Source organism: Balaenoptera ricei, chromosome 15 (assembly GCF_028023285.1).
Source record: "Balaenoptera ricei isolate mBalRic1 chromosome 15, mBalRic1.hap2, whole genome shotgun sequence".
Taxonomy (NCBI): Eukaryota; Metazoa; Chordata; class Mammalia; order Artiodactyla; family Balaenopteridae; genus Balaenoptera; species Balaenoptera ricei.
This window is the reverse complement of record NC_082653.1, coordinates 1,270,930-1,284,751: the sequence shown is the minus strand read 5'-3', so window position 1 is coordinate 1,284,751 and position 13,822 is coordinate 1,270,930. Positions and strand designations below refer to the sequence as shown.

The 13,822-nt window shown below is 57.6% G+C and overlaps 1 protein-coding gene and 1 long non-coding RNA gene across 2 annotated transcripts; both read left to right on the top strand.

Annotated features, from left to right (window-relative positions):
• The first annotated feature begins 1,958 nt into the window (after positions 1–1,958).
• On the top strand, positions 1,959–11,359 carry LOC132349424 (uncharacterized). The gene is made up of 7 exons (XM_059897803.1): positions 1,959–2,181; positions 4,871–4,992; positions 8,019–8,273; positions 8,412–8,494; positions 8,676–8,813; positions 10,062–10,167; positions 10,302–11,359. The coding sequence occupies exons 1-6, from the start codon at positions 1,959–1,961 to the stop codon at positions 10,093–10,095; spliced, it is 855 nt and encodes a 284-aa protein (XP_059753786.1). The 3' UTR covers positions 10,096–10,167; positions 10,302–11,359.
• Positions 11,360–11,405: 46 nt separating this feature from the next.
• Positions 11,406–12,652, top strand: LOC132349067 (uncharacterized). Its single transcript, XR_009497618.1, has 2 exons — positions 11,406–11,738; positions 12,150–12,652. It is a non-coding gene; the product is annotated as an uncharacterized LOC132349067 (long non-coding RNA).
• Positions 12,653–13,822: the final 1,170 nt, after the last annotated feature.

Sequence of the window (13,822 nt, the reverse complement as noted above, 5' to 3'; positions counted from 1 at the left end):
ATATTTACCTGACCTCTAGGTGCTTTGAAAAGGAGTTTGCCCAGGGAGGGTGGGGGAGGGCCCGGACTCCTGTGCACATAGGAATCATTTCAGGCAGTCGCTGTGGTTTGCCATGCTTTCCAGAAGGAGTCCATGTGTCTGAACTCACAACTTAGGGTTTGCACCTGTTCCAAACGGCTGAGCCGCTTCTCTGACACAAACTGGCTTGTGTCCACGAGGACAGTCTGGGACACAGCTTTCCTGCTGCCAGAGGATCAGGAAAGTGGTTCTAATAAAGGTTGCCAGGAGCCAGTGTCTCTTCTCGCAGTCTGAGACCGGTCGGGAAATTTCTCTCTCAAACTGCCCCAGGGCAGAAACCTCCCTAGCTTCCTGGCCTGGTAATTTTCCAGAGCTGAAACTTTCCTCTCAAGGGACAGGAAGGACATTCAGCCACTGACAGCTCAACCAGAAACATTTCTGACCGACCAGAAGTCACAACCGCCCTGAGCGGGAGCGGGACGTGACTCAGCAGGGAAAGGGGCGGGGCAGGGTGGGTGGCGGAGGCAGCCTGGGGACTGCCGTGTGGGGTGCGGGCGGGATGGTCTGGCCACCCCCCGCTTTTCAAATCACGTGCATCTCTGGCCTCACGTGAGCAGCCTTGACGGGTACAGATCGGTCCGGGGGAGGAGCTTCAGGACTGGGCCGAAGGTGGGAGAGAGGCCACAGAAGTACCTGGCTCCTGTTCCCGTTTGGTGGGAGCACCTGGGGGAGAAGGGAGGGTCCGCGGACTCAGGTTCCTCCCCCTCACGGTGCAGATGGTGGGCCCGTGTGCCTGAGCTCTGCCAGCTCCCCCGAGATGACCCCTGGATCAGACCCAAACAGAAAAGAAGTCAAGTGTCAGGCCGCGCCTCTGTCCAGAAGTCCTTCTCTGGCCTCAGGGCACGTGGCAGGTCACCTCCCCGCACCGGGGGTGGAGGCCCCCGTGGAAAGTGAGGTTCAGGTGGGAGCCCTCAGGACTCAGCAGGTGTGAGGCTCACCTGCCCCTCCTCCCCTGACAACCTGGGTCCCTGCACTGGCCCCTCTGGGGCCACCTGGGACGGAGCCCCTGGACCTTGGGCCTGCTCGTTACGGCGGCAGAACAGGGTCTGTTGACTGATGGACCTCTGAACCGGGCTCAGCCCCAGAAGTGCCGCTAACAGAGCCCCCTCTACTAAGCAACTTCTGCAATTCTGTACTTGGATATCTTTAAGGGAAGTTATTTATTATTCTCTAAATATGTCACTATCAAAAAAGGGGGGGAGAAAAAAAAAGGGACATGCCTGTCCAAATCACACTTCTGCCAGTTTCACCAGAAAGACCAGATAAAGCCGGAACTTGCATGAAGGGACAGAGCGAGGCCTTCATCCAGACAGAGGAAGCGGGCATCACATCCTCTTGCTTCCAGAGGGGCCACACTGTCTCCACCCTCGAGTGTCTGCCAGGGACAAGTGGGGATGGCACAGACTGTGTCCCCACGTCCCCACGTCCCCGAGTCCCTGTTGGCCACTGAAAGTTACAGGTTGGTCTGAATAGAATCCCATGGAGTCCACACAGGTTGCTGGAGCCCTGGCACGTGCTTCTGGAATCACCTGTGTGGAGAACCCCCGCCTTTGCTTTCCTCCCCAGAAACGAGGGCAAAGAAAACTTAAATGCAAATCCCCGTTTTATGAGTTTGGTTTTCATTATAAACCGTCTCCCCACTTCCAGGCAACTGCCTGTGAAGTAGAACAGAAGCCGAGAAAGCGCTGTAAGGGTTGGAACCCGCAGCCCCATGCAGCAGGCAGAGTGCGGCATCATCAGGGTGGCCACTGAGAGCCTCGTCTGTGGCAGCAACTGGGCCCCGAGAGCACTTTCCTTGACCGTCACCCTCATAAGAAGTCCGCTCCGCTGCCAAGCACAGTGAAATTCCCACTATTTTCCACCCTTTGGTTTGTAACTTAATGTTGCTCCGAATAAGACAGAACAAAGCAGCACACGGAAAAGCCCTCCCTGTGGCCGCCTTCCTGCCCCCGCGGCGCCAGGACGACAGCTGCCAGGATCAATTTCCTTGTTGGGCCTATCCTGCCAAGGGTGTGGTCGGCCCGGGAAAGCAGTGCCAAGGACGGGAAGGGCGCAGCCGTGGGCGATCCAGGCAGGAGACCCCAGAAATCAGAAGGCAGACAGGTGGGTCTCCATGAAATGGGAGCGACCACAGGCCCCAGCACGAACTCACCTGCGAGAGGTGGGCGGAGCTTTGCGGACAGGACCCTTGCTGCCCCCAGGCCTGGTCCCCATGCCCCATGCCCCCAGGGCTTTGCACAATGAAACAGCTGAGCCCAGTTTGGGATGTGCCGGGGTGGGGGGGCTGCTCAGACCTGAGTCCAGGGCAAGGGGCCCAGGGAGAGGAGCCCAGGGGAGGATGGGGTGACGGTGACTCTGTGAGCAGGAGGCCGCCCTCCTCCCTGCAGCCTGGCCTTTGCTGTGTGCCCTCCCCTCCTTGCTCCAGATAACTCGGGCTCACCGAGACCTCAGACCGGGGAGCAGGGATCTCCGGGTAGAAGGACACCTGGGGAGAGGTCGGCAGCCTTCACTTGGGCTTCTTGGGCGCTGCTGGCAGCTGTCAGGGTCACGGGGGAGGCGCTGATGCCCCCTCCTCCTCTCCAGGCCCCTCTCCTCTGTTGGTGGCTCCTTCCCAGGCTCCTCCCTGCCAACCTCCACCCCGGGGGCCCCAAGCCCCACATAAGTACCACCTAATTTCCGCAGATGAAATCCCATTTCTTGCATCCAGGCCTGATTGTCCCTGAAACCCAGAGCAGTGTGTCCAGCTGCTGACCCTGGGTGTCCAACAGGCATCTCTGTGCAGCTGAATTCAGAAACTTTGGTCCAGATCTGCTCTCCCCACCTCCACATCTCATGGTTGACTCTCTCCCTTACCCGTCACATCGGCTCCAAGAGCTAGTCCTGGGCTCTACCTCCAATACATCTCTCAAATCTGCTGCCTTCTCGTCGCCCCTCCTGCCCCCTCACCTCTTGCCTGACCTCCTTGTGTTACTTCTGGTCCCCTGCACCCACTAGTCTGACTCCATACCGTGACATCCCCCAAGAACACACTTAGAATCATGTCACAAAGCAGTGAAAACATCTCAATGGCTCACCATCATTCTCCAGCTGAAGTCCAAGCTCTTTACCATGTGCTGGGGGGAGGGCTGGCATAGGAGGACCTCCATACATCACTGTCCTCACCACCACCATCACCACCATCATCACCATCTTCATCATCACCATCATTACCATCATCATCACCATCATCCCCATCATCATCACCATCACCATCACCATCACCACTATCATCACCATCACCACTATCACCATCATCATCACCATCACCACTATCATCACCATCACCATCACCATCATCACCATCACCATCATCATCATCATCACCATCACCATCACCATCATCATCACCATCACCACTATCATCACCATCACCATCACCATCATCACCATCACCATCATCATCATCATCACCATCACCATCATCACCATCTTCATCATCACCATCATCATCATCACCACCATCATCACCATCATCATCGCCACCATTGTCATCACCATAGTTTGCCTACAAAGCAAGGGAGAATCTCCCTAGAAGTGGAACCCGGGAGGCAAGGACACCCCCAGACAGTGCTTCTGTCACTGTGAGCGAGGCCTGGACAGAAGGAAATTAACACCTCCCAGGCCATGTAGAGACGTAATTAATGAAGGTGATGAGGAAAATATTTATTAAACACTCGGGGTTTTTCCACTTCCCTGACCTGAGGCAACCGGCTATGAGTCACTTGTCACTCGCAGCTGAGTTAAGCAGGCTGGGCAGCCCCCACCTTGCTCAGCCAAGTGTGGAGCGTGCCATCTGGAACCCCACCCAGCACCACTGCCCCACACGGGCTCCTGAAGCCTGAATTCTATTCCATTGTGCGGATAGGCACATTTTGTTTATCCTTCACCCATCAATGGGCACTTAGTTCGCTTCCATCTCTTGGCAGTTGTGAATAATGCTGCTTTGAACATGGGTGTGCAAACATCTTTTCAAGGCCCTGCTTTCAGTTCTCTTGGGGATAATATACCCAGACGTAGAATTGCAGGATCATACGGTAATTCTGTTTTTAGGGGGTTTTTTTGCAGAATTGCCAGACTGTTTTCCACAGCGGCTGCACCATTTTACATTCCCACCAGCAACGCATGCAGGCGGACTTTTTGAAAAGCCCCCAGTGGGTAGAGGATGGGGTGGGTGTGCTCTTGAGAAATGCTGACATAAATTCCCTGGAAATTGAGGTCCTAGCTACCCCTGGCCTCCCCCAGTGGCCCCAGCCCACGCAGGAGCCGGGCTCCCGTGTCACTTGCAAACACGGAAGGGATGAGAGCAGGAAACAAAGACTGAATCAGAGCAGCTACAACTCTGAGGAGGTGCAAGGCTGGTGCGGGCGGCAGAGGGGGCTTCCAGGGGAAGAGAATGGCTTGGCCAGGGAGGGGCGGGTCCTCCTCAGGGCTGGGTCCTCAGTGGGGCCAGGCACATGGGGAGCAGCCAGGAGGAGGGACCTTCCCCATGAACGGCTGAGCCCAGGAGGGTGTCCAGCCCGGGCCCAGCACACCTGGGGGCAGGCGGCCAGCCTTTCTGGTCTTTGACCCTGAAAGCTGCAGCTCCCAGCCCATCAGCTTGATCTTCTCCCCAAAACCATTCTCTGGGTTACTTGGTCTGGGCTGCCAGGCTGCTGGGACAGCCCCCTCTCCTGGGAGTTGCACTGCCACCCACCCAAAAGCAGTAAGGGTCCCCCACAGGGGGTAGAGTGGGCTGGGGGCACCTTCTCTGCAGATTCCAGGCCTGGGATTCTGGAAGGGGATTTAAAGGGGCACCAGTGGAGCCTGGATCGCAGCCGGAGAGACGGCAGAACGCGTACTGGCTGTAGGAGATGCAGCGGCCGGAACAGGAACAAGGTAGGGGTGGGAAAGGGGGAAGCAGAGGGGCAAGATCACACCTGGGCAGAGCCTAGTGATGTGCTGGACGGTGACACCGCTGGGCAAGGGAGGGAGGAGGGAGGAGGGGGAGAGGAGCTGCAGGTTTGAGGACCAAGGGCTCGAAGGTGGGAGCCCAGCCCCCTCCCTCGGTGGGTGGTGTGTGGACGGGGGACCCGCTGGGAGATGCCCAGCCGCCTGCTGCTGGACCGGCTCAGTGGGAGGTGCGTGAGTGGGAGGTGCTGAGTGGTAACTGCTGGGTGCAGGAGGCCACCCAGGAAGCCGGTGCTGCGTTGGGGAAATAGCCCTGGCCTCGAGAATGTGGTGTCCTGGGCCCGGCTCTCCACCAAGGTCCCTTCTCTCGCTGCTTCCCGTGCGCTGGGCTGGGGGTGCCTGGAGCCCACTGAGGACCCAGCCCTGCACCCCCAGTGGACCAGGTTAGGGGTGTCTAGGAAGTCAGCACCCCCGCCCACACCCCCAGGGTGGAGAGTGGCTGCCCTCCCCCACCTTTTGCTAAAACAGGTGCCAGGCCACAGGGGTGCAGCTCCCGGATACCTCGCTCTGAGGCATCAGCGCAGCACAGATGTCCTGCAGTAGCAAGGACCTTGCTCTCCCATCACGCACCCTGTGCTCCCCTGCCGACGGGCACCGGGCTGTCTGCACGAGCTTGGCGGGGTTACGTGCAGTCTGTGTTTTAGCAGCTCTGCCGGGTCATTCCCCCCAAAGTGGAGTCAGGTAACCACAACCACCAGTCCTCTCTGGAGTCACCTGTGCCAGCTCCTCAGGGACCTCAGAGACGTCCCCGAGACGAGGAACAAAGCAAAACACAGAGCACAAGTGGCCCCCATGGCGGCCAAGCAGGGAGAAGGGCCCCAGCCCCGTGTCCACGCCAGGGCGTGGCCATCAGCACGAGGACGGGACCACACTGGTGACAGGGATGGAGCAGTGGGGAAATGTGGACACAGTGTTAGGAGAGGGTGTCTCTCAAGCTGTGTGATGCGAAAGTGGCCGTCACCAGCCAGGACTGGAGAGAACGTGGACACAGGAACGCAGCCGCTGTGTGCGTGCGGAACCATGAGCGAATTGTTCTCCTTTAAAAATATCCTTTAACGTTGTTATAATGTCGATCATGCAATAAATAAGATGCCTGGGACAAACAGGAGGCAGAGAGCGAGACAAATAAGAGGGATAGAGACAGAGAGACACACAGAGAGCCAAGGGGAGAATAAAGCCTGGTGGGGGCGGAAGATCAGCAGGGCCGGGGCGGGAGCAAATGGAACTGGCCTGATGAGGGGTGTGGGACGTCCTGGCCCAGGGGTCTGGGGTCTCTGGGGAGCCTTGGCAGTTGGACACTGGGGAGGGCACGGCTGGGACAATGCACGGGGTGCAGACAGCGGGCAGAAGAGAAGCTGGTCGATATTCTTGATGAAATGCAGGGACCTGTCTGCACTGGTGGCCAGCACAGCCCCTGAGCTGGAATCCCGGATGCAAGCGCCGCACAAAGGCACACAGATCTGGCCAGGGGACCCATGGGGACAGCGGCAGAGATGATGGGCTAGGTACAGAATGGGGAACAAGAAAAGCGAACAAAGCCTGGGTGTGGGCAGAGGGGACTCGGGCTCTCTCTTGAGCAGATTCACTGAGCCAGTCGGGGTCCGAGGAGGGGGTCCTGGGCCATGACCACGTCTGGGGGGCCACTGAAGAGACCCATGTGGACACCTCCCAGGACCACAGGCCTCCGCAAGGAGAAGTGGGAGGACACCTGGTGGGGACATGGGTTTGGGGCACATGGACAGAGGAAAAACGCTGGCCTGAGCCACAGCAGCGCCAGCTCTGAGGCCAAGGGCACAGAGAGGCAGTGACAAAGGACACCAGGCTTGTGAGGCCTTGGAGGGTGGGGGGATGAGTTCCCAGGAGGTGCCGCTGGAGGGGGGCCTCCAGGGGAAACTACCTGAGTGGTTTGGGGGATGGCGGCTGATGGGCGGGGCCTGTCGGGGGCTTCGGGGCTGGATGGAGCCGAGGGCAGCAGGGGCAGCATGGGGGTGGGGTCTGCACAGGAGGAGGACGTGGGGACCCGGCCATGGTCACCAAGGTGCCCAGGTTCAGAGGTGACCTCAAGGGGGGCTGCTGGCCCAGCCAGGGGCGTCTGGAAGGGTCTGTGGGAAGCATTTCCGGGGGAATGAGAGGTGTGGCTGCAGAGGGCATCCGACAGGCCCGGCCCCAGCCCGGGCGAGGGAGGAGCCACAGGGCGGGGAAGCCGGCGGGACGCAGGGGTGCCTGTGCAGGCCTCGCAGAGCCCCAGAGGCGCCTGGCGGGGCCTGCACACACGGGCACCCTCGGGCCCTGCAGAGCCACGAGCCACCGCACTTCCTGCAGTGATCAAGTCATCTGGGATCCGGAAATTGAGCCGGCTCTTCAAATCCCCTCTGGGTCTGCGTGTTCCTGGGGTTTAATAGAACATTCAGGCCTCTCAGTGAGCCAGAAAATCGCATTTCTACCCTGGAATGAGAAAATGAGAATTCACCCAAGTGGGAAAGGGCCCAGTTCCTCTGCAGGGCGCTGGCCACGGGCCACACAATCATGGAGAGTTTTGGAAAGATTTCCTCACCACTAAGTGGGTTTAGATGTCGTTCACCCTCGCTGAGAACTCACTTGAACCCGCCTCGCCCACTGACTGGCCTGTTCAGGTCAGAGCAAGCTGGTACAAGCTGGATGGGGTCCGGGTGGCCGCCAGGCTTCCGGGGCCCCAAAGACAGCAGACACCTCCCCGGAAGGAATCTCGGGGACCAGGAGCCACCCGTCTTTTATGCCCCTGGGCGCTCTCTCCTGACGCCCCCGGTAGCCCTTCCAGTGGCCTTGGCCAGGCCCCAGGGGCTTGGAGAGGGCCAGTCGGGGACCCACACACCCTCAGGCAAAGCCCCAGAGCCTCAGCTGGTCCCCAGGAGGGTCAGCCCGGCCCGAGGATCTTCTCCCGGCCGCAGGCCTGACCAGCCCCATCTCTCGTCCAGACGCAGCGGCTCTGTCTCCTCGCACACCCCGGGCCCTCTGAGGAGTCAGACCCCGCCTGCCCGGGGCTGGCAGCGCCCCTGCCTGCGTCCACAGCGCCCGCCTGGCTCTCCCGGCTCCGCCTGCAGCCTTGCCACCCCTGCCGGCCTGGAGCCACACTTGGCCCTCCTTCCCAGCTGCCCCAGAGCCATGTCAACACCAGCATCAAGGCCACAACACACGCACTTGTCAGGACCTGGGTGGCAGCGCCCCCAGAGGTGGCATCTCCCTCCCAGCAAACTCCCAGCCCCCCACCTCACCCCGGGAACTGCCCCAGGGCAGCAGCAGCTACAGCCTCGTCGTGGCAGCCCCTGGAGCTCGGCTTCTCAGATGGGAATTTGTCTCTCATTTTCCAGGGAGGGGCTCTCAGGCCTGGGCACCTGTCAGCCGGATGGGGCAGGGCCGACCAGGATATCTGGCCGTGGCGGCCCCTCTGGAGGTCAGAAAGGTCCTGGGTGGGGGAGGAAGGTGGGTCAAGGGCTCAGGCCACTCCGCCCTGGCTCGGCCAGTCCTGGTGACTCAGTGAGTGTGGTCGGCAGGAAGGGGCCATCCCAGGTCACAGTTCTGGGACCCTGATAAAGCCATCCTGAGCAGAGGGGACACTGGGGGCCTCTTTACAGAACTACAGAGCCCAGCAATACATTGGCTTCCAGGAGCGAAGAAGAGGGAAGAGAGGACAAGTGGTTCTGGAGGACTTCCTGGAGGAGGCGGGGTAGAGATTTGCATAGTCAACAAAGGAGGAAACTTTCAAGAACACTGTAAGTGCCAAGGCACGGGGGTGGGGGACGACCTGCAGGGTGCCGTGGCGAGAGGAAGGTCCTAGCTGGAGTGGACACGGCAAGCGGAGCACTGGGAGGGTGAGGGTTAGGGTCAGGGTTAGGGTTAGGGTCAGGGTTAGGGTCAGGGTTAGGGTCAGGGTTAGGGGGGGCGGTGGGGCAGGCCGGGCTGGGAGCCAGGAGCCAGGCAGGGGGGTGTGAGCTCCAGCACCAGGCCAGTGGGGGACACGGGACAAGGCCACTGAACGAGGGAAGGACGGGGCAGGAGGGGCGCAGGGGAATCCGGAGGCCGAGAGCAGGACGGTCCACCCCGGCTCCACTGGAGAAGCAGAGGCCCCTGCCTCTCGGCGGCCTGGGTCTGTCCCTCCCTTCCACGGTCTGACGTTCTTTTCTGCTGGTTGTCATGAGTCGCAGGGCATTTGCTCCTGGGGAGGTAGCAGCTTGGGGGTGAAGATGCCAAGGGCGGGGTCTCAGTAGCACGGTTTGCTGAAATTCCCACCCAGATAAAACATGAAGAAAGGCCCAAGCAGCACTGCAAATAGTTGTTGATAATTTGAAGGTCTGCGTTTATTGTCTTTAACACAAAAACACCCTCGATGCAATATAATCTTCCTAGTCACAAGGCAATTATAGGATTGATGAATAACACTGTGCATTACAGGTGGGAGGCTTGGTGGGCGTCTCTCTGCCATGATGGACCCCACAATGCATATATAGCTGTGTTTGAAGCTAATGTAGCAACTCACCTGAAGTGGGGTCCTTCCGGAATGTGAAGTCTCCACCAGGTGGACCTTCTGACCCCACCTCCACCCTCATACTGGCAGGGCGGGCGCTGGGAAGGCCTGGGCAGTTCCCATGCCCTCCGCCTGGCAAAGACACTTGCCTCTTTATGGAAGCGGATGCAGGAAGACCACACAAGTGGGTCCACAGTGAAATTCAAATGAGTTTTATAGGGAAATGCTAGACAGCCAAGGCCCTGGGTCTGGACAGTGTTGGGCTCTGCGGGCGCCGGGGGGCCTGGCACATCCCTTCCCGCAGTTTCGGCAACGCGTGTGCCATGGTGCCCCCAGCACGGAGGGGGGCTTCTCCCCACTCTGCTGTCTGCCTTTCCTGGAACTTAGGGTGCCCCGGGTGTCCTCAGATGGTGTCCTTAGGGCTCAGGGCTCTAAGGGAGGGCAGGGAAGTCCAGACTCCATCTTTTTCTACTCAAAACCTAATGTCTAACTCCAGGCTCTCTGAGCAATTTCCAGCTGGTGGCTTCTAAAGAGAACATGACACCACCCGCATCTGCCTGCCCAGACGCTGAGTTATCACCGGCGGAATAAGCCACATCCAAGTAAGTGCTTGTGAACGAGGGTCTCTGTTCTCCTGGGCCCAAAGCTCCCATCACCTCCGCCAGAAGGGCAGCCTGGGCTGGGACGGTAAACGCGTGTTACTCCATGTGATTTATCTGTGAATCTGTAACCCCAGGGAGAGCCTTCCCCGTCCACCAGCGTTTTGGGAGAATGCCCGGGACCTGTGCAGGGGAATCAGATTCCCCAGCAGCTGCCTTCAAAGGCCGCAGACACTCTAAAAAAGACAAAGATGGAATTGAAACTCCCGAGAGTCACCTTGCTGGGGAGACACAAAGAGTGAGGAACAGTGGGGAGGTTCATGGCCCCGAGTCAGCCCTTCACCGTTTGCCTGGACCAGCCAGAAGGCGTTTGCACCGAGCTGGACGGTGTCCCGGCCCAGCGAGGCCGACATCTCAGTTCACATCAGAGGTTAGCAAAGCAGTGCGGTTGGAACACGGAGATCCTGCCATGACGGTGGCAGCTTGAGTGGAGGGCCTGCGCGCCCCCAACGCGGCACTGAGCACTGTGAGAGGGGCGGGAGGCTGACAAAGTGACCCAGGGAAAGGTCAGCAGGCAGCCATGCAGAGTCCAGAGCCATCAGCTCTGCTCCAAAGGGGCTCTCCCCGCCTAGGGTGGAATTACAACCTTGAGGACAGAAAACGGTTTGACCGTCCGTAGATTCTTGCTACCAAAGACCCTCCCAGTGGCCCATGCCCTCCTCTCACTTGACAAGCTTAATCCCCCATGAAGCCCTGCCTTCCAGGAAGTTTGGACGTCTCTGGGCTGAGTCTCTTCCTCGGACCACTCTGACCTCAGGATTCTCTTCTTTGGTAAGCCAGCTGTCAGCCCACACCTGGACCGCACTGAATAATCATCCTCACCTGGCCATAGCGTCTAACAGGTCACAACAGCTCACACAGCCACTGTCTGTAACCAAGCCTGACCTCCTTAACCTTCAGCAAAATCCTCTTTCTCATGCGAAACAGTGAAATCAGCCTACTTTGTTGCAACATGTTTTCATCATTTCTGAGATGTGATGTCTATTGTCATTAGGTGGAAATGGACATCTTGGGAAGTCAAAAAAGGAAGAACATTGGCAGTTTCAAATGATACAACTGATACATATGCAAAATTCACCAAAATAGAAGTGAACATAGGATTTTAAGTGTTCTTCAAATAAAGCACGCTAGCTAAGCTATGTTGTTTTCGGATACCATGTCTGATGGTCCCTTTTCCAGGCCAGACCACCAGACTGGGGTGTCAAGTCTCGTGTGGCAGCAGGGGAGCTTCCTGTTTCCAACGACATGGAGAAAGATTCTGTCTCTCTCTCTTCACTTCTCTTCTGATCTCAGGAGGAGACACACTTTCCCCAAAGTGAGATGTCCACAGAGCCTGCTGAAGTCCATGGAGAGCGGGGGTGTGTCTGCACCAGCTCCTCCATTTCAGTTCTTGGCGGGAGGGGCGCCAAACACTATGCCAGGCGACAACGATTGACCATAAAAACGTGAAGCACCTGTTCTGAGCCCCCTCGAGCTGCCGGGACAGGCAGCAGAGGGGAGCCAGAGGGACCTGGGTTCGTGCTTTCCTTCCCTTTTAATGACTTCCTCTGCAGACAAAACCCCACCGGGATAGAACTTACCGAGTTCAGAATGTTCCAGGACACTTTATCAGGCTGCCCTGGTTCTCAAAGGCTGCTGCGCTCTGCGGGTGACCTCTTGGGCCTCCTCCCACGCCTCCTAGCTCCTCCAAGGCGAGGAGAGAGTCTCCCGACCCCACAGTGCTGGTGGCCAGGGTCTGAGCTAGATCTTGGACCCCTTGACATCCGGGGCTGCCCCCGTGGCAGGCTACACAGCACGTGGTCCCAGGGCGCACAGGTGTTCCCGGCGCCCCTCAAGGTGCCTGAGCTCAGGGTTAGCCTTGAGCACCAGAGATCTGCGTTTTGCATTAATACACCTGAAATGTTTGTTCCCGATTTACCTTTCAGATTGTGCCTGTAGCAGAGTCCTGTGGGAGGCTCCCTGGTGCAGACACGGTCCAACAAGACAAGATTCCTTGGGGGCCTCGGGGCCGGTGTTTCCCCCCACTGCGGATGAGGGCCTCTGTGGCCTGTGGGCAATGGAGGCAATGCACCAAAGGGAGCTGGCTCCTTCCACCCTCTCGTTCCTCTGTGCCGGTCACATCCAAGAAAACGTCTTCTTAGTGACAGCCCATCTCCAGCACCTGTCTGACACTCGCCAGTGTCCCTTTACAAACAAGGAAAGAGCAGGTCTAAGGCTCAGGGGCCCTTCTCAGGCAGCAGTATTTGGCTAAAATCAAATACCACTTTCTCTTTTACCTATTTTTTATGGTAACCTCTCTATGGTAATGACACAGATTTACCTTTTAAAAACTAAACTCACTCTTTTAGTAAAATACATAAATTGTTCAGAGGAACAAAATGTGTAAATAATGATTTCAAGGAATAAAATCCAAAATGAAGTTTGGAAACACCAAGTCTGATCCTGCTTCTGACATTTGAAATGCTTTCACAGCATCACCACCAGAAGATCGGCTAGTTCTGCTCACACACCTCCCGTGACGGGGAGCTCACTACCTACAAAAGGCATCTCCATTCGGCTCTCCTGGGAAATGCTGCTCCCAGCAGTTTCCACACTGAGCCCAGGTCTGCAGGGCAGCTCAATTCCCTGTCCTCATGGGAAATCTTCATGGAGCGGGCACCCGTCCACTCCCAGCAGCCTCCTCTGCCAGGCAGAACGGCCGACTCCCCAGAAGTTCTTCATCCCCTTGGAGGGAACTTCTCCAACCAGGAACAACAGTTGCTGGTTTTCTACTCTTAAAGGGTAGTGCCAGGAGCGGAGACCAGTCTTCTAGGAGTAACTGGACCTCGCCCCAGCTTCCAGGAGTGGAGGCATGGAGGCGGCCGGGAGCCCTGCAGACATCACCAGGGACTCCCAGGACCAGATGTGAGTGGGCAAAAGCCCAGCACCGAAGGAAGAGCATTTCACAAATAACTGTGTGAACGGGACATTCTCCCATAAGCCCCAGCACCTCCTTCTCTGGCTCTGGCTCCCCACCCCCACACAGGAAGAGGCCAGCCTCTTGTATCTCCTTTGTGGTTCCATGGGCTTTACCAGGCTAAGGTCACACTGGTCATTACTCCCTTACCCAACTTATCTCAGGATTCAAATACACAAACACACACACACACACACGGTTGACTTTTGTAGGCTTTTTAAAATAAATTGATTTTAAGGAAAGTAAAAAGGAAAAATTGTGGAGTGTTATTGTGGTCAGCTATTAATATTTCACTTCTTGGCAGCTCTTATGAGCCCTTACATGGGCCAACCTCTGGCCCTGTTTTATTTCATTCAATGTTTTCAACAGCCCTTTAAGGAAGCTCCATCATCACTCCTCTTTCACAGATGAGGAAACTGAGGCTCAGAGGAATTAAGCACTGTGTTCAAGGTCACACAGCAGGAATATTGGGAGGATTCAAACAGGCCCCCCTGTTGAGGGCAGTGTGTCTGGTGCCTCCCCCTCTCCTGACATCAGCGCTGACGTCAAAAGAGGATCGTTTTACTGAAAAGGCAACAGAGGGAAAACAGTGGATTCCCCAGGGAAAGGTGCTGGCCTCACCATGCGCCCAGGGCACGTCCC